Below are 19,734 nucleotides of genomic sequence, written 5' to 3' on the forward strand. Positions count from 1 at the left end.
AAGCTTAGATGGGACATAACGTGAAGTGGGCGGCTATTTAAATCCACCACTGTAATTACCAACAGGTATTGAATATGGAGACCATGCCTATTAACGAAGTGAAAGGGTACCTTGGCAACTGGAGCAATCTGTGGCACACCCAAGGCACGTGAGACATTCGCCGGAAGAAATAAAATTAAAAATATTAACAGTGTCTCTCATCTCCACACAGGTGCGCATGAGGGTCTTGGTCACCTCCCTTCATCACCTTCTTCCACAATCGCTCATTATGTTAGCGAGTTTCACTCCCTCTGCCAAAAGAAACTTCATATTGTTCTAAAAATGGTTCAATCCCACAACGAAGCATCCATGTTCATTTGACCTTGGTGTCAACTAGACTAACGGAGGACTGTTGCGCTGTGTGTGTGTTCAAGCTACCCATAATCATTGCAAACATGTTATATTGTGTCAGTGTCTATCCATTGCAGTTACCTTGTAATTTTCAAACTGCTTATACTTTTTGATGTACCCTCATATTTGATGCGACTATTCTTATTTAATACTAGGGGGCTTCGCCCCCTGCTCACTTTGCTTGCCAAACCCCCCCAGGCCGGCGCTACGCGTTAGCCACTTCGTGTCTCTGCCACTCGCGTATGTGGATTTCACTTTCACCAAACAACAAATCTTTTAATTCTCACGGATAGGCCTCTTCATTGGGAAGAAACACTACTTTTCCCCATATCACCTATGTCCATATATTCGATCTCTTTTCATTGTTCCGTTATTTCGCCGAGTAATAATTTCCGTTTGTTAGCGCTAATGCGATCTTTACTGTCAGTTTTTTTAAACTTTCGAATTTTAGTACTTTCATAATCTCTAACCTGCTCTGCATGTGTATCAGGCCAGCGTTTTTGAACCTCTTTACGATGTTCTACTTTATCTTCTACTCTTTGTCTTTTATTTCCGACCCCGCTTGGAGTTAAGAGCACAGGAATTGTGTCTGACAATAGCATTCACACGAATGAGAAGTGAGTGGACCGTGGGCGCGCCAGCCACTTCGCCTCTCTGCCACTCACGTATGTGGATTTCACTTTCACCAAACAACAAATCTTTTATTCTCACAGATAGGCCTCTTCATTGGGAAGAAACACACTTTTCCCTGATGGCAACACGACTTAGACATTCTACAAGTCTCCGATTTAAAGTTTAAAGCCGAACAATATCTACATACTTCTGTCATATCATCTATGTCCGAGTAATAATTTTCGTTTGTTAGCGCTAATGGAATCTTCACTATCAGTTTTTTAAAACTTTCAAATTTTAGTACTTTTGTCTCACGGAACCTGAAATTATCTTCCACGGGAGATTAAATTATCTCCAAGAAAGTCTCGTCCCAGGATTTCTTTTTATAATAGAGAGACATAATAGAGATACTTCAACCTCAAAAAGCAAATCCTTACATTTCTTATGAGCACCACAAAGAGCTGCCAAAAAAATTATCCAAATTTTTAGTTTTTTGTTATTATTTTATTTCAATTATTTTTTCATTTTTTTTATTGTTTATATTTTGCTGTCTATGGTTGCTTTCCAATTGCATTGCTTTTTTTCATCATCCATCAATCAATCCATTATCCAACACGCTATATCCTAACTACAGGGTCACGGGGGTCTGCTTGAGCCAATCCCAGCCAACACAGGGCACAAGGCAGGATATAAACCCGGGGCAAGGCACACACACACACACCAAGCACACACTAGGGACAATTTTAGAATCGCCAATGCATCTAACCTGCATGTCTTTGGACTGTGGGAGGAAACCCACTCAGACACGGGGAGAACATGCAAACTCCACACAGGGAGGACCCAGGAAGCGAACCCAGGTCTCCTAACTGTGAGGCAGCAGCGCTACCACTGCGCCACCATGCTGCCCTTTCTTCATCATTTAATTTGAATATATGACATATACTTTAATTTAACAGCTTATTCTTCTCCTTTTTGGACTGTGATGTTTGCCAATGACATTGTGATCTGTACCGATAGTAGGGAGCAGGTTGAGGAGACCCTGGAGAGGTGGAGATCTGCTCTAGAGAGGAGAGGAATGAAGGTCAGTAGGACCATCAAGACAGAATACATGTGTGTGAATGAGAGGGAGGTCAGTGGAATGGTGCAGATGCAGGGAGTATAGTTGGCGAAGGTGGATGAGTTTAAATACTTGAGATCAACAGTACAGAGTAATGGGGATTGTGGAAGGGAGGTGAAGAAGAGAGTGAAGGCAGAGTGGAATGGGTGGAGAAGAGTGACAGGAGTGATTTGTGACAGATGGGTATCAGCAAGAGTGAAAGGGAAGGTCTACAGGACAGTAGTGAGACCAGCTATGTAATATGGGCTGGAGACGGTGGCACAGGAGACAGAGCTGGAGTTGGCAGAGTTAAAGATGCTAAGATTTGCATTGGGTGTGACGAGGATGGACAGGATTAGAAATGAGGACATTAGAGGGTCAGCTCAAGTTGGACGGTTGGGAGACAAAGTCAGAGAGGCGAGATTGTGCTGGTTTGGACATTTGTAGAGGAGACATGCTGGGTATATTGGGAGAAGGATGCTAAGGATAGAGCTGCCAGGCAAGAGAAAAAGAGGAAGGCCTAAGAAAAGCTTTATGGATGTGGTGAGAGAGGACATGCAGGTGATGGGGGTGACAGAACAAGATGATGAGGACAGAAAGATATGGAAGAAGATGATCCGCTGTGGCAACCCCTAACATGAGCAGCTGAAAGAAGAAGAAGATTCTTCTCCTTTTTGGGCAATTTAGAGTTGCCAGTCAACTTAATAAGCAAATCTGTGAGGTGTACGAGAAAAAATGGGCTACCTGTATAAAAAACTTACACAAAAACACATGGAGAGCTTGCAACCTCCACCCAGTCAAGCTGATGCAACTGAAACCATTCACTGCAGCACACAGCCAACTCTAAGAAAGTGTTCAAGAGAAGAGTAAGAGGTGGCTACTCACACTTTACCAACGAATCTGTGTTCTTCTGGCAGATCTGCCCCATCATGTTGTAGAAGTAGCAGGGAAGACACTCCTGACAACGGGTTTTCAGCTTGCTATCAGGGTGCAGGCATTGATACGACTCCTGAAGGGGTTAAGGAACAGTGTCAAACGGAGAAGCAAGACACAGCCGTCTGCATGCTGGAGTATGTGAATTTCCCCTTGGGATTAATAAAGTATCTATCTATCTATCAATCATATAGTGCCTTTCATATCTATCTATCTATCTATCTATCTATCTATCTATTGGCTTTGTCCTTTACCTGCAGGCTGTCCCGATCTGTTGGCCTCATCTTGGTTTTCAGATCATTTATCAGCTCGTACATGGATCTTTCCACTTGTTGGCTTTGTCTGTAATGAAGTGAAAAGCCTATGGTCATTTAATAATAAAACGTTGGTAGCCTACGGTCCTTTAAGAAAATCATCATTTGATAATCAAATGTTAGTAGCCTATGGTCATTTGTTAATCAAACATGAGTTGGCAATGTTCCTGAGTAGAAAATGATTATTTGATAATCAAACATCGGGAGCCTATGGTCCTTCGATAATCAAACATGAGTAGAAAATGGTCATTTGATAATCAAACATGGACAGTGATCTATGGCCTTCCATCTATTAAACTTTTTGATGTAGAAGTCATGGCTGACTTATAAATAATAAATAGAGTGATAGTTTCTTAAAGTCCCATTTTGGAATATACAGGTACTTCCCTGTGAAGATACAGAGAGTGCTATATGAGAAGGTGCCCATACAAACACACACTCAGTGGCCATTTTATTACACTCACTGAGGAAATTACTAGGAACCCTGTACTCATCCAGGATGGGACCCTCTTTTGCTCTCAAAACAGCCTCAACTTTGGGCATGGACTTTACAAGATGTGGGAAACATTCCTTTGATATCCTGGTTCAGGTTAATACGATTCCATCACGCTACGAATCCCACGTTCTACCACATGCTGAAGCTATTGTATTTGATTCAGATCTGGTGAAATACCCATTTACAATATGAAAACAGATACACCAAATAGTTACAATGACATCCTAACCCTAAGCCCTAACCCTAATCCTAACCCTTAAATGTGGCTACTAATACTAAACGGGCCACAATTAGAAAAATTAGATCTAGGAAAATAGCTGATTCTGTTTCTTCCACAGATACAACAAAATCCAATATGACAAAAGCTATTGTTAATGATTCTGAAGGGGATAGAGTGATGAGCAGCTTGGGTAATAAAGACAAAAAATCTCATCAGGACAGATCTGATATCCCTCAAATATTACATCTGAATAAATGCAATACAATAGTGGATTGGCAACCTAGTTTTATAAAATCTAGAATATTGATAACGGATTGTCATTTTTATCTCTTTTCCCCAACAAAACAACATAATATATAGGTTGAGAGATTCAAATTCCTCAACTTTTGGCTAAATTTGCAGAGATGCCAGTTCAGAATAGGGTGAAACAAATAATATTCTTGCTAGGTATTTTGGACTGTGGTAAACATCCATCCATCCATTATCCAACCCGCTATATCCTAACTACAGGGGTCACGGGGGTCTGCTGGACCCAATCCCAGCCAACACAGGGCGCAAGGCGGGAACAAACCCCGGGCAGGGCGACAGCCTACCGCAGTGCGCTAAACATGCACCAATTAATATGGCTTCAGAACTGATGATTGCTGTGCATAAGGTTTTTCCTCATGCAAGGATCTTCTTAACTCAAATCCCACCATATCACACAAAAAAGAATAAATTAATGCAAAATATTATAGTCTTCAATCAATTTGTCCCAACTTTACCTAATACAATCTGCAATCCATCCTTTCAAATTCAGAGACAGTCTGGTCAGGAAGAATCTCTTACCTCCGAGTCTGTTGCACTATTGCTCGGATTTTGGATGGATGCTGTGTTGAAGAATATTTAGAGATATATATTTTATGGATTTTTAATTGTATTTATTATTGTCCTTCCCCTCTTTACCTCTAACCTTAGGGTCAGTGGGGTAGAGCCCTGACGTTAATAATTGCCCCAAGATGCAAGATTTAACGAGACCCTGATGTTAAGATCCCCCTGAGGGGACAATTAGGGTATTTAGATTGTCCTACCCCTTTTTATACCCATACCTCTAAGGTCACAGGGTTTCCATGTCTAATCTTAAATAGTAACCCGTGTGTTTAGATTAGGATTGTTCTACCCCTCCCCACACCCCTAACCCTAAAATCACAGGGCTTAATGCCTAAACTTAAATAGTTAACCCTTCTTTGTCCCTTACTTCAATTATTTATAGAATTATTCTTTATAACTATAATGAAAATGATACTGTGTTGGTTGTGGGATTTTATCCATGTATTAATAGTGGAAATGTAGCTCTTTTAATAGTGATTTGAAAAATAATTTTAAAATAATTTTTGGAACAATTTTAAAAAATTTCGAATAGGGGGCTCTATTTGTACCCCATATAAATTTTAAATTATTTATTGCCTAAAATATATATTTTTGTATATGGTTTGGGTGGCACGGTGGTAGCGATGCTGCCTTGCAGTAAGGAGACCTGGGTTCGCTTCCCGGGTCCTCCCTGCGTGGAGTTTGCATGTTCTCCCCATGTCTGTGTGGGTTTACTCCGGGTGCTCCTGCTTCCTCCCACAGTCCAAAGACATGCAGGTTAGGTGCATTGGCGATCCTAAAATTGTCCCTAGTGTGTGTTTGGTGTGTGGGTGTGTGTGTGTCCTGCGGTGGGCTGGCGCCCTTCCCGGGGTTTGTTCCTGCCTCGCGTCTTGTGTTGGCTGGGATTAGCTCCAGCAGACCCCCGTGACCCTGTGTTCGGATATAGCAGGTTGTACAATGACTGACTATCTGTATATGGTTTTTAAGATGATTTGAGAGAGCACTATTTTGACTGTATTTATGGATTTTCCTATAATTTTAAGCACTTTAATTTTAATATTTTAGTATTTTATGATGTAAATTAAGATGGATGGGTTTACGACAATAAAAATTAGATTAGTCGTTGAATCAGTGTGCCCATGCCATATTTAATTCTCCCCTCCTCTACCCCTAAGCCTACCCCTAACCCTTCACACACACTCACTCACACATTCTAGCATTATGACAGCATTATGATCTATCTATCTATCTATCTATCTATCTATCTATCTATCTATCTATCTATCTATCTATCTATCTATCTATCTATCTATCTATCTATCTATCTATCTATCTATCTGACATTGTGGTCAGCAGCACAGAAGCGCCACAGGGGACTGTACTTTCTCCGGTTCTGTTCAGCCTATATACATCAGACTTCCAATACAACTTGGAGTCCTGCCATGTGCAAAAGTTCACTGATGACACTGCTATCGTAGGCTGCATTAGGAGTGGGCAGGAGCAGGAGTATAGGAACCTAATCAAGGACTTTGTTAAATGGTGCGACTCAAACCACCTACACCTGAACACCAGCAAAACCAAAGAGCTGGTGGTGGATTTTAGGAGGACCAGGCCCCTCATGGACCCCGTGATCATCAGAGGTGACTGTGTGCAGAGGGTGCAGACCTAGAAATACCTGGGAGTGCAGCTGGACGATAAATTGGACTAGACTGCCAATACTGATGCTCTGTGCAAGAGAGGACAGAGCCGACTATACGTCCTTAGAAGGCTTGCGTCCTTCAACATCTGCAATAAGATGCTGCAGATGTTCTATCAGACGGTTGTGGCGAGCGCCCTCTTCTACGCGGTGGTGTGCTGGGGAGGCAGCATAAAGAAGAGGGACGCCTCACGCCTGGACAAACTGGTGAGGAAGGCAGGCTCTATTGTAGGCACGGAGCTGGACAGTTTGACATGCGTGGCAGAGCGACGGGCGCTGAGCAGACTCCTGTCAATAATGGAGAATTCACTGCATCCACCGAACAGGATCATCTCCAGACAGAGGAGCAGCTTCAGCGACAGACTGCTGTCACCGTCCTGCTCCACTGACAGACTGAGGAGATCGTTCCTCCTCCACACTATGCGAATCTTCAATGCCTCCCGGGGGTTAAACGTTAACATTATATAAAGTTACTGTCTGTCTGTATACCTGCATTGTTATCACTCTTTATTTTAATATTTTCTTTATCAGTATGCTGCTGCTGGAGTATGGGAATTTCCCCTTGGGATTAATAAAGTATCTATCTATCTATCTATCTATCTATCTATCTATCTATCTATCTATCTATCTATCTATCTATCTATCTATCTATCTATCTATCTATCTATCTATCTATCTATCTATCTATCTATCTATCTATCTATCTAAAGACAGAAAGAAAAAAACACAAAACTCCTTACTCAGCCAAGGTGGCAGCTGCTGCTGTCACGACCTTCTCCGTCATTTTATAAAATGCATGTGCGTCCACAGGCTCTTCCTCTGGCAGGTCCAGCAAGATGGTGAAAGACATGGTATTTAAAATATTCTCAATTCGACACTCCAGGGTGTCACATGCCTCCTTTATCGTCTGATCCAGTTCTTGGAGAATGATGTAGACACTGTCGATGACTGTCAGCACAAACCAAGTAAATGTTAGGCCCAAGTGCGTTTTCTCTGACTTAAATTCCATGACCTTCATGACTGAAGGTACTGGAATGGCAAGGCCAATTAATTTGTTTTTGGTATGTGCTGTAGACACTTCTGTTTAAGATCAAAATGATGAATATGAGTAGAAAGCATACATATCCTGCGTTGCACATGTCCGTTGGACCACCTTCCTAGCTCTGATGAGGTAAGCATTACCACTGCGAGGTGAGAGAGGTTGCCAACTTTTTTCAGTATATTTCCAAATAAAATACCCAAGGAGGAACCTAACCCTGCCAAAAGCACACAGAGATGGCTCTGCTCTTTTTGCTCAGTACCTCATAAAAACAAGCTGTCCCCAGAAGATGGGATTCAGTCTGAACTCGACCCTCAACATGGACAGTTGTATAAAGCCAACCCAAAAGCACTATTCTTTTGTTGTTTTGTGTGGGCCAGTTAAATGGGGTAGCCCAAACACTGGTGCTCCTACTGTTCTTTTGGCATCCCTCAGTCTGTTCACCCAGTCATATGTGGTACTGACATCTAGATATGTTAAACAAAGTAGAAAATAACACATTTTGCAGCCAACTCACAATTTTTTACATGAACAAAAGAAAAGGAACAGATAGTCTTCAAGTAAATTAATTATTTGTTTGCATATCACTTGCTTGTAATCACTCCATCAAGCCTGCAGCTCATCGACATCACCATATGGTTGGTTTCTTTTGTTGTTCTGCTATTCCAGGCTGTTATTGACGCCTCTTTCAGTTGTTGTTTGTTTCTTTTTCCTTCATTTTCATCTTGAGGAGGTGAAGGCCATGCTCAAATGGGGTTAACATCTGGTGATTGACTTGGCCAGTGTGTTGAGGACCTTTGTTGACTTGCCAATGAGCTTCAGATCATATTGTCCTGCTGCTTGATGAAGTTTCTCCCAGTTAGCTTGGATGCATTTCTCTGTAATCCGGCACACAAACTATTTCTGTAGACTTCTGAATTCTTTCTGCTGCTTCCATCACAACTTACATCCTCAATAAAGAAAAGTGAGCCTGTTCCAGAAGCAGCAGTGCAAGCCCAAGTCATGACACTTCCTCTACCGTTGGGCCAAATGAGCTTGTTTATTTTGGACCCTAAGCAGATTATGTCTTCCTCCACATTTTGGCTTTCTATTACTTTGTTAGAGGTTACTCCTGGACTCATCAATCCTTAACACTTTGTTCCAGAACTGTGTGGCTCATCTCTGTACCGTTTTTGTAAATTCAGATCTGGCTTTCTGATTCGTACTACTGATGAGTGGTTTGAGTCAGGAGTGGATTGTGATACCTTCACCCTCTGCCCTGTGGAGGTTCTTGGCGATGTCACTGACTGTTGTTTTTAGGTTTTCTTCCTCAATCGCAGAATGTTTCTGTCATCATTTGTTGTTGTTTTCCTTGGTCAAGCCGTTCCAATTTCTGTTTCTCAGTTAACCCGACATTTCTTTCTTTTTTCAGAATATTCCTTATTATTATATAACTAGCTGTGTATGACTGTGCTGTAAAGAGCCCAGGCTCCTAGAAACCATGGATTCTGGCACTTCAATCAATCAATCGCATCGGTTGTGCATTAGCGGTTAAGTGCTTTTCTCGGCAGTTTCATTTTGCCAACATGTTCACCTCCTTTGTCTATCTGTGGCTAAGCGAGTTTCTCTCTCCTCTGAAGTTTCATTTTGTCGATGTGCTCACCTCGCTTGTGTATTAGCAGCTAAGCGAGTTTCTCTTTTTTCTTGGTGGTTTCACTTTGGCGACAGAGTCGCTTACTTTGAGCTTCATGCTGTAGCCTCACACTACCAGGCTGTATAGACAGACACATACACTTCCATGCATGAACGTTTATATATAAGATTTCTGTGCTCGATCTTTGTGAAATGAATCTGATTGATTTGCCCTCTTCTCTCAGTATTCTTGTCTCCCATTGCCATCTCTTTGGTTTTCATGCTGGCTTATTATTTATTAGCAATAAATGTAAGAAGTCACATTCTATTTATTATTTCAACAGTCAATCTAACAAGACACACATGGACCACAAAAAAAAATGTGTCAGTCACATGTTCCTGTATTTTGCTGAGCGGTCTGTTACAAAATGTGCCATTTTCTATATTGTTTAATACATCGAGATGTTAAGTATAAGCTGAAATTATAAACTCTCACTTCATACTCATTCAGTGATCCCAAACACACATGTTTTCAGAGTAGGGTAAACATGAATTAATTGGACTTGCCTTTAAAATACTTTTGGAGGTGACCAAATCAATGCCTGGTGCTATATACTCTAAGTCAATGCAAGCAGAATGAACAGCTACACAAGAAGCAGAAGAAGAAGAAGCAGAAGAAGAAGCAGAAGAAGAAGAAGAAGCAGAAGAAGCAGAAGAAGAAGAAGAAGAAGAAGAAGCAGAAGCAGAAGAAGAAGAAGAAGAAGCAGAAGCAGAAGCAGAAGAAGCAGAAGCAGAAGAAGAAGAAGAAGCAGAAGAAGAAGAAGAAGAAGAAGAAGAAAGGAGCTTATATTTGTCTGGAAATGGAGTCGTCCATGATAAAGATGTAAGATCTGGGGAAAGAACTTCATCTTAAGAAGAAGAAGAAGAAGCAGCTTATATTTGCCCAAAGTTAGAGACATATATTTTATATTACATAATTTAACAGCCTATTCTCCTCCTTTTGAGGCAATTTAGAGTTACCAGTCAACCTAATAAGCAGATCCATGAGGGGTACGAGAAAAAATGGGCTACCTGTGTAAAAACTTACACAAAAACAAATGGAGAGCTTGCAAACTCCACCCAGTCAAGCTGATACAATTGAAACCAGAAGAAGAAGAAGAAGAAGAAGAAGAAGCAGCCGCTTATATTTGCCTGAAGTTAGAGACATATATTTTATCTTACTTAATTTAACAGCTTATTCTTCTCCTTTTGGTGCAATTTAGAGTTGCCAGTCACCCTAATAAGCAGATCCATGAGGGGTACGAGAAAAAATGGGCTACATATGTAAAAACTTACACAAAAAGACATGGAGAACATGCAAACTTCACCCAGTCAGAAAGTGTTTAAAAGAAGAGTAAGAGATGGCTGCTCACACTTCACTTCAGATGGAGGTAAAGAAGTAGAAGAAGAAGAAGACAGCAGTTTATATTTGTCTGTAGTTTGAGATGTTCATAATAAAGATGTAGTAAGACCAGGGAAAAGTTGTTTGTCTATTTGTGGCAGTTCTTTAGAAGAAGAAGAAGTTAGGAGACGAAAAAACAAGCTTACATTTGTCTGTAGTTAAAGATGTCCATGATAAAGTTGTAAGACCGGGTGAAAGAGCTTCATCTACTTGAATCAGAAAGGGTTGCATCAGCAGTTGGAGTATGGGTGGGATTTTACTTATTATTCTTTGATAATCATATAACATTTCTTGCAATCTGGAAAAGAAATTGATGTGTAAGGATACAAGTAATAATTGTAAACAAAAAGACTTTAAAATGACCAATAATATTGACATCATGGGCAAGGAGAAGCCCAGTGGCGTAGCGTAGCAGGGGCGGCCCGCCCCAGGCGGCACTTTTAGGGGGCGGCAAAATTTCACAATAAATAATAATAATATCTTGTAAAAATTTGAACCATACCTAAATAAGGGGGCGGCGGAATTTACCTCCGCCCCGGGCAGCTGACACCCATGCTACGCTGCTGGAGAAGCCAGACCTGGGCAAGAATGGAACATTTAGCAGCAGGGTACAAGGCGGGGTTAGGAACGAGTACAGCACTATGGAAGTGCACATTAGCAGGGATGAGGTAAAACCCCATTTCCAAAAAAGTTGGGACAGTATGGAAAAGGTTAATAAAAACAAAAAAATGGTGATTTGTAAATTGACTTTGACGTGTATTCACACAAAAACAGTATAAAGACAAATTACATCTTGTTTTATCTAATTAACTGCTTCATTTTTTGAAGATATGTGTTTATTCTGAAACTGATGCTCCTGCACATTCTAAAAAAGATGGAACAGGTTAATTCTGGACTAATAATGATGTACCAAGCTGAAATAAGAAGTGGATGTGAAACAGGTGAGCCAAACATCTTCTAGTATATAAGGAGCCTCTAAAAAAGGCAGAGTCCTTCAAGAGCAAGGATGGGTTGAGGCTTGCCAATTTGCCAAAAGATGTGTTGACGAATAATCCATCACTTTCAGAATATCATTACCCAAAGACAAATTGGCAGGAGTTTAGGTATTTCACCCTCTACAGCGCACAATATAATTAAAAGATTCAAAGAATCAAACCAAATCTCAGTGCATAGAGAGCAAGGCTGAATCCACTTCTGAATGTGTGTGGTCTCCGATCAATCAAAACGGCAGTCCTAAATACCGTCATGCATCTGTAATAGATATCATGACATGGGCTCGGGAGCACTTTGTTTACTCTTTCAGGGCAGATGTCGACTTTTGTCGAAATTCAGGGGTAAAGAACGGTAATCAGCTGTAAACTGCGACATTTTAGTTTGAGTCTCTTTGCTAGAAGGAAAGTTAGCTTCGTTGATTTGACCTTGATTTCTTTCATGTTCAAACAAAGAGCAAACAATCTCTAAGATGGCATCACCATCTGGTGAAAGACCAAAGCGAATACTCAAAGCAAAATACTCGTGAATGATGTCTTGCGTATTTTCAGTGACTCAGACTTGTCGGACACCAATTTTAATGGAAGTGATCTGGAGACTGAGATCGAAAACAAAAGTGAGGTACCAGCATTAGCTGACTGGCCCCCAGCTGATCGCAGTACTGAATACATTTGTGCAGCTGATGTTCCTACAACAATGTTCACCTGGTAGGACTGCCACTTACGATGACAAGAGAAATAAAACAGATTGCGTCGCACTGCAACTGACATGCAAAGACAACCAAGCAGCCGGCCGGCCCACTACGTATTCCTGCTGACCATTGAGCCACCCCCATTAGTAGTTGCTCCAGAGATGCCGGACAGGCACCGACAGCAGCCACAGCACACAACAACAGACATTTATGTTATGTGTGAAACCATTGCTTTGTGTGCTTTTCAGAAAACTGAGTTTTTTGGAAAAAATATTTAGCCCTTAAAGAGTTAAACCTTTGTCAGCCCACCATCTGGTGCTGCATCCAAAGATGCAAGTTAAGAAGGCTTTACTATGTAAAGCATAAGCCACACATCAACAAAGTCCACCAACGACGCCATCTTCTCTGAGCTTGGTCTCATCTGACATGGACAGTAACATAGTGGCATTGTGTTTTGTGGTCCAACAAGTCAACATTTTGAATTGTTTTTGGAAACAACAGCTTTTGTGTTCTCTGGGCCAAAGATGTAAAGGACCATCTGAAATAAATTAATAGAACGTTAGAACAATCAAGACAAGAACAGGCCATTCAGCCCAACAAAGCTTGCCAGTCCATCCATCCATCCATTCTCTTCCGCTTATCCGAGGTCGGGTCGCGGGGGCAGCAGCTTGAGCAGAGATGTCCAGACTACCCTCTCTCCGGCTACTACTTCTAATTCTTCCGGGGGAATCCCGAGGCGTTCCCAGGCCAGCCAGGAGACACAGTCCCTCCAGCGTGTCCTGGGTCTTCCCCTGGGCCTCCTCCCGGTTAGACGTGCCCAGAACACCTCAAAAGGGAGGCATCCAGGAGGCATCCTGATCAGATGCCCGAGCCACCTCATCTGACTCCTCTCGATGCGGAGGAGCAGTGGCTCTACTCTGAGCTCCTCCCGGATGACTGAGCTTCTCACCCTATCTTTAAGCTTGCCAGTCCTATCCACTTATTTCTCTCTATTATAATAAAAAATGTTGGAAAGAGACGAGACGTGATTTTCTTGGAGAGACACTTATACATCCCGCGAGATGAGTCCACGCCCGGGGCCAGAAATAAAGGACAAAGAGTAGATGACAAAGTAGAACGTCATAAAGAATTCAAAAATGTTGGAGCGGTACACAAGCAGAGCAAGTTAAAGATAATAGAAGGAGACGAGACGTGATTTTCTCAGAGAGACACTTATACGTCCCGCGAGATGAGTCCACACCCGGGGCCGGAAATAAAGGACAAAGAGTAGATGACAAAGTAGAACGTCATAAAGAATTAAAAAATGTTGGCGCGGTACACATGCAGAGCAGGTTAGAGATAATAGAAAGAGACGAGACGTGATTTTCTTGGAGAGACACTTATACGTCCCGCGAGATGAGTCCACGCCCGGGGACGGAAATAAAGGACAAAGAGTAGATGACAAAGTAGAATGTCACAAAGAATTCAAAAATGTTGGCGCGGTACACATGCAGAGCAGGTTAGAGATAATGGAAGTACCAAAATTCGAAAGTCTCAAAAAAAGGATAGTAAAGATTGCATTAGCGAAAACAAACGGAAATTATTACTCAGTGAAATACACAGTGAAAAGAGATCGAATATACTGTTCAGATTTAAACTTTAAGTCAGAGACTTGTAGATCGTCTAATTCGTGTTGCCAGTGAGAATTAAAAGATTCCAAAAACGTTGGCGCGGTATGAAGTCCCGTGAGACGGAGACTTTTAACGTGAGATTATTTCAAGTCACGCCCTACTTACAACTATTGTCAAACAAGACCAAGGCCATCTAACCTCAGTTGTGTGAAAGCATTTGGCAGACACACTTCATGCGCTCTCAGCTTTTATAAACTTTATCAGGACAATAATTTTGTACGTTCTAGAAGACACGTCAACAACTAAGCGTAGAAGAAAGAGCATGGACAAACATTCGAGAAAGTCGGTTTATTTATTAGAGAGAAAGAAACGACATTCACTCACAGGAAGTTACACATTGTGTTGTCACGATGTACGTCCAAACATGGAATCAAAGATTAGGTTAATTAACGAAAAGGAGGATTTATTGAATTTCAAAACTTGGTGCTTCTTTATTTTGAGTATAATTACTCAAAATTCAATGCGATCTTAAAGAAAAGTTAATTCCAAATATTGTTTAAACCAAAGTTTTAAAGTAAAAGTGAAAATAATTCATAAGTAACAAATCCTATGAAAATAACAATCTCTTAAAATTGTATATCCAGTTAACCAAACCTGGGGGTGGGCGAACAAAGCGAACAGCTGAGCCCCCTAGTCTTCCAAAAAAACATCAAGTGGAGTTTTGAAAGTTCCTAAAGTCTTACTGTCTACCACACTACTTAGTATCTTATTCCAAGTGTCTTTTATTCTAAGTGTGTCTAAGAACACATGATTGAGACCTCCACCATATAAAGTGATCAGAGTTAATCTGGTTTCCAGCATTTCTTTACACTATTAACTAGTTGTCTTCTCTTTTAGTTGTTTTTGAAGTTTCATTAAAGTAATATTTTGTCCTGAACGACACAATGGAAGGATTATAGCTCTTTCTTAACTAGCCTTGAAACATCTGGAAATCCTCCGTGAGGGGCTGGAAGAGGTTGCTGAGGATAGAAGGACCTGGTTGAGGCAGTTCAGCATGGTGCCAGCCATGGCCAGATTAAGGTGGGTGCTATTGTTGCTGCAGCATTAGGCCCATTCCTGATGAAAATAGACGAGAATTTTCCGGAAGCTGAACAGTTTTCCTTTGCTAAATTAACCTCAAAATAATTCTTAGAATGAAATTTGGAGTCCGACTTTCGGACGCCTAGACACAGCGTTACTTATTATACAGTTACTATTGTTCTTTGCAGTGTGATGTAACTATAACGTCGTTGTGTTTATTGTTAACCGAAGATTTCAAGTTAATGCTATCAATTTTACGTTAAACAGTTTACTTAGTAATTTAGCTGTGTTATCTTGGGGATTCTTGCCACTATATTATTGTTCGGTAAGTGCCACGTAGTAAATTTTTCACCTTGAAAGTTAGTTGTACAGTGAAAATCGATGGCTATTTAAATGGTTATCTGTAAAGGTAAAACTAAAAGCCGGCCCGCGGGCCCGGCGTGAATGTTTGGAATTTTTAAAATCCTCGACAGGATTCTGGTCAATTATGAAATTTAAATCGTGGACAAATTTTTACCCTCAAGAGCCTGAACCGAGTCACTTTCACCCAATGTCTCCGCATATTCATTTTTTCTTACTCTGTTTCGTAAGAGAATTGCAAAATTTTGTGTATTTCATTGATAGGTATTCTGCATTAAATGCACTTTTCACTCAATTGCTATTCAATGCTGATGTTACTTAGTTTGATGTTAATCTCGAGTTGTTACGATACTACGTCGTTATTATTATTCATGTTATTCAATAAAGGCTGGCTGGTTGCATCACAAGCAATGAAGGCTCCTTGGTCGATCTGAGTGTGCATGTACGGTGAGTGTCGAATGCACCAATGGCGAGAAAAAATAGGCCTTTTTTACGCTGCATCATCAGGCCCAATTTCATCTTAATCCGGCCCTGGTGCCAGTGTGACGCTCATCAGGGCAAGTGAAGTGAAAATGTGCTGGGCTTTTAGCTGATGGAGTCAAACTCTTTGACTCAAATGTGGTTTCAGTTTGTTGGCATCGGGTGTTATGACTTCACAGTGATGGTAGCAGTTTTAAGCAGGATGGAATCGGGAGATGAACAAAATAGTAACGACCAGCCAAGGTCAAAAGTGAGAGGATTAATGAAATAAACAATAGCCAGGATGTGTAAGACAAAAATCGTATATCAAGAGACATACTAAGAAAGTCAAAAACCAGAAAAGTTCACATAGCCTGAGCCAAAATGAAAAACAGGGGATAAGCAGGAGTCAAAGAAATCGTTAACAAGACGGTAAATGAGCAGACGACTCTGACCTTGACACCGCCTTGGTAATTACGTCACACACTCCTGGATGTCTTGCCTCGTAACATTGTAAACAACCAGCAATGGTGGCACTGATACAAAAAACATATGGCACCTTGGGAAGACATGGTTTAAACATCAAAAAACAGACGAGGCCCTTAAATTCCTTGACCTCTGAAACCCCAAGAACAACATTCCATTATTTTTAGACACCAAGGAAAAAGCTGTAAAAAAGCTTCATAAAAAATAAATAAATAAACAAAGTACAGATCATGCCAACAGGGAGTGACATATTAAGGAAGCCATGAAAACTTACCTGATGTTCAGATTCTTGAGATGTTCTTCTTGTGAGCACATACTCACTACCAACTCTGGAGCTTCAAGTCCCATTTTTGATAAGTATTTAGCCTCGTATAGCACCCGAAGAACAATTGGATCAAAATTCACATATGGCTTCTAGAAAGAAATACACAGTAAAAAATAATAATCATCAGAGGATGTACTCAGTTGACTTCAAGTTGACATGGCATGCAAGTTATATGCAACAACGTCCAAAATCTGAGGGCTTACCAGCAGCCATACTACATGCACTTCAGAAGAGGTCATCCACCTGAAGTTTAGTATGTTTGGGGTCTGGCCAGTACTTGGATGGGAGACCATTTAGGAAAAGCTTGTGTTACTGCTAGAAGAGGTGTTGGTGAGGCCAGCAGGAGGCGCTTACCCTCTGATCTTCACGTGGATCCTAATGCCCCAGTGCAGTGATGGAGACACTCTGCTGTACGGCTCCGGCGCCGTCCTTCAAATGAGATGCAAAAATGAGGTGCTGACTCTCTGTGGCCATAAAAGATCCCTGGGCATCCTTTGGAAAGAGTAAGGTATATCCTGGCTAAATTGCCCTCCATGGCCTTGTCGTGGCCCCCTAATCATCCCCTGTCCCTAATTGGTTAACTATCTCTCACCAATTCACCACCTAACAGCTAATGGGTGCCAAGTGTACTGCTGCAAAACTGGCTGCCATTGAAGGATGATACACATTAGTGGTACTTGAAGTGGCTCCTCAGTCACTGACGCACTGAGGAGTGAAAAAAGTACTATAAATTATTATTATTATGACTTATTATTTTAATAGACCTGCCATTGGTGTGTCCCAAATTGTTCAAATATAGGGGGGGGGGGGGGCATGTAGACAAAGTGTGTGTCTGAAATATCTGCAAATCCCCTTAAATGAAAGTCTGCAATGTGCACTTTAATCACATCATAATTGTTTGATTGTAATTTTAAACAGTTGGCCTGTCATGGGATGTAAAATCTTCCATTTTTAGATATGTTCACATATAATGCATGATGCATCTGTTTCGAAAACTGTCTGTCTGTCTGTCTGCATGAAACAACACCACCCTCGACTAATCTTGAAATGTAGCATGCTTATTATTCAAAGCCATTTGTTGAGACGGGTCAATTTTCATTGAGATATGTTGAAAAGATTGCACTGTACACAGTTTTAAAATTTCAAAATCTCCCCTTGAAAAGCATTGGCAAATTTGCAAACTCATTCATCGTAAAACTGAGAAACGTTCTGTGAGACTTCAGCTACAAATTAGTTTACTGTATTAATATTTATCTTTACTGTCATTTCATTTTTCTTTTATTCACAATTAATGCAAAAAGACCCTCAATACAAGTTAACGAAACGCCACCAGGCCGTGAGCGCAGGTATGAAGTTACTGTCATTGGCTGACTAGGCGGGATGAGAGAACAGAACAGGAAAGAACAAGGGGCATCAGCACCATAGTCCTCTCAATGCTACTAGCTGTAACAGGTAAGTTACATGATCTTCCTAACCATAAAAGTATAAAATTCAAGCAAGGAAATCTATCTATCTATCTATCTATCTATCTATCTATCTATCTATCTATCTATCTATCTATCTATCTATCTATCTATCTATCTATCTATCTATCTATCTATCTATCTATCTATCTATCTATCTATCTATCTATCTATCTATCTATCTATCTATCTATCATCATGCTTTACACACTTTCTCTTCCTCTACCTCACTATTCTTTTTTGTCTCCCACTCATCTACATACTTTTTTTTTATCTCCCATACAATGCTTTATCTTTTTCACTTCCCTTCTTTAGACTATTGGCCATTTGCGATTTTTGGTCTTTTTCTTTTCTCCATTCCCAGTTTTATATATACTTTACAATATTCATCTTACTATCAGGATACCGCTCTATCCTCGCTCGCTCGCCAAGACTGCTGAAGGCCTGTGCGTTGGAGCTGAGGGGGTCCTCTACAGCACATCTTCAACATGAGCCTGGAACAGGGGAGAGTCCCGAGGTTTTGGAAAACATCTTGCATCACCCCAGTCCCAAAGGTATCACATCCTAGTGAGCTGAATGACTTCAGGTGTGCCGCTCTGACGTCACATGTGATGAAGACCATGGAGCGGCTGCTGCTTCACCACCTGAGGCCACAGGTCCGCCACGCCCTCGACCCTCTGCAGTTCGCATACCAGGAGAAGATGGGAGCGGAGGATGCCATCATCTATATGCTACACCGATCCCTCTCCCACTTGGACAGAGGCAGTGCTGCTGTAAAAATTATGTTTCTGGACTTCTCTAGCACCTTCAACACAATCCAACCTCTGCTCTTCAGGGACAAGCTGACAGAGATGAGAGTAGATTCATACCTGGTGGCATGCATCGTGGACTATCTTACAGACAGACCTCAGTATGTGCATCTCGGGAACTGCAGATCTGACATTGTGGTCAGCAACACAGGAGCGCCTCAGGGGACTGTACTTTCTCTGGTCCTGTTCAGCCTATATACATCGGACTTCCAATACAACTCGGAGTCCTGCCACGTGCAAAAGTTCACTGACGACACTGCTATCGTGGGCTGCATCAGGAGTGGGCAGGAGGAGGAGTATAGGAACCTAATCAAGGACTTTGTTAAATGGTGCGACTCAAACTACCTACAACTGAACACCAGCAAAACCAAGGAGCTGGTGGTGGATTTTAGGAGGACCAGACCCCTCATAGACCCCGTGATCATCAGAGGTGACTGTGTGCAGAGGGTGCAGACCTATAAATACCTGGGAGTGCAACTGGATGATAAACTGGACTGGACTGCCAATACTGATGATCTGTGCAAGAGAGGACAGAGCCGACTATACTTTCTTAGAAGGCTGGTGTCTTTCAACATCTGCAATAAGATGCTGCAGATGTTCTATTAGACGGTTGTGACGAGCGCCCTTTTCTACGCGGTGGTGTGCTGGGGAGGCAGCATAAAGAAGAGGGACGCCTCACGCCTGGACAAACTGGTGAGGAAGGCAGGCTCTATTGTAGGCACGGAGCTGGACAGTTTGACATCTGTGGCAGAGCGACGGGCGCT

General features: G+C 41.5%; 1 protein-coding gene across 1 annotated transcript in view; it reads right to left on the minus strand.

The window, feature by feature from the left end:
- LOC114641854 (dynein axonemal heavy chain 5-like) overlaps positions 1 to 19,734 on the minus strand; it is a 329,984-nt gene that overhangs the window by 227,491 nt on the left and 82,759 nt on the right. The window contains exons 17-21 of the mRNA XM_051928805.1: positions 16,648 to 16,787; positions 10,844 to 10,995; positions 7,347 to 7,554; positions 3,286 to 3,373; positions 2,984 to 3,107 (exon numbers count right to left, since the gene is read on the minus strand). Of these exons, the coding sequence (XP_051784765.1) occupies positions 2,984 to 3,107; positions 3,286 to 3,373; positions 7,347 to 7,554; positions 10,844 to 10,995; positions 16,648 to 16,787 (712 nt within the window). The remainder of the gene's footprint in view (positions 1 to 2,983; positions 3,108 to 3,285; positions 3,374 to 7,346; positions 7,555 to 10,843; positions 10,996 to 16,647; positions 16,788 to 19,734) is intronic.

Source organism: Erpetoichthys calabaricus, chromosome 6, assembly GCF_900747795.2.
Source record: "Erpetoichthys calabaricus chromosome 6, fErpCal1.3, whole genome shotgun sequence".
NCBI lineage: Eukaryota > Metazoa > Chordata > Cladistia > Polypteriformes > Polypteridae > Erpetoichthys > Erpetoichthys calabaricus.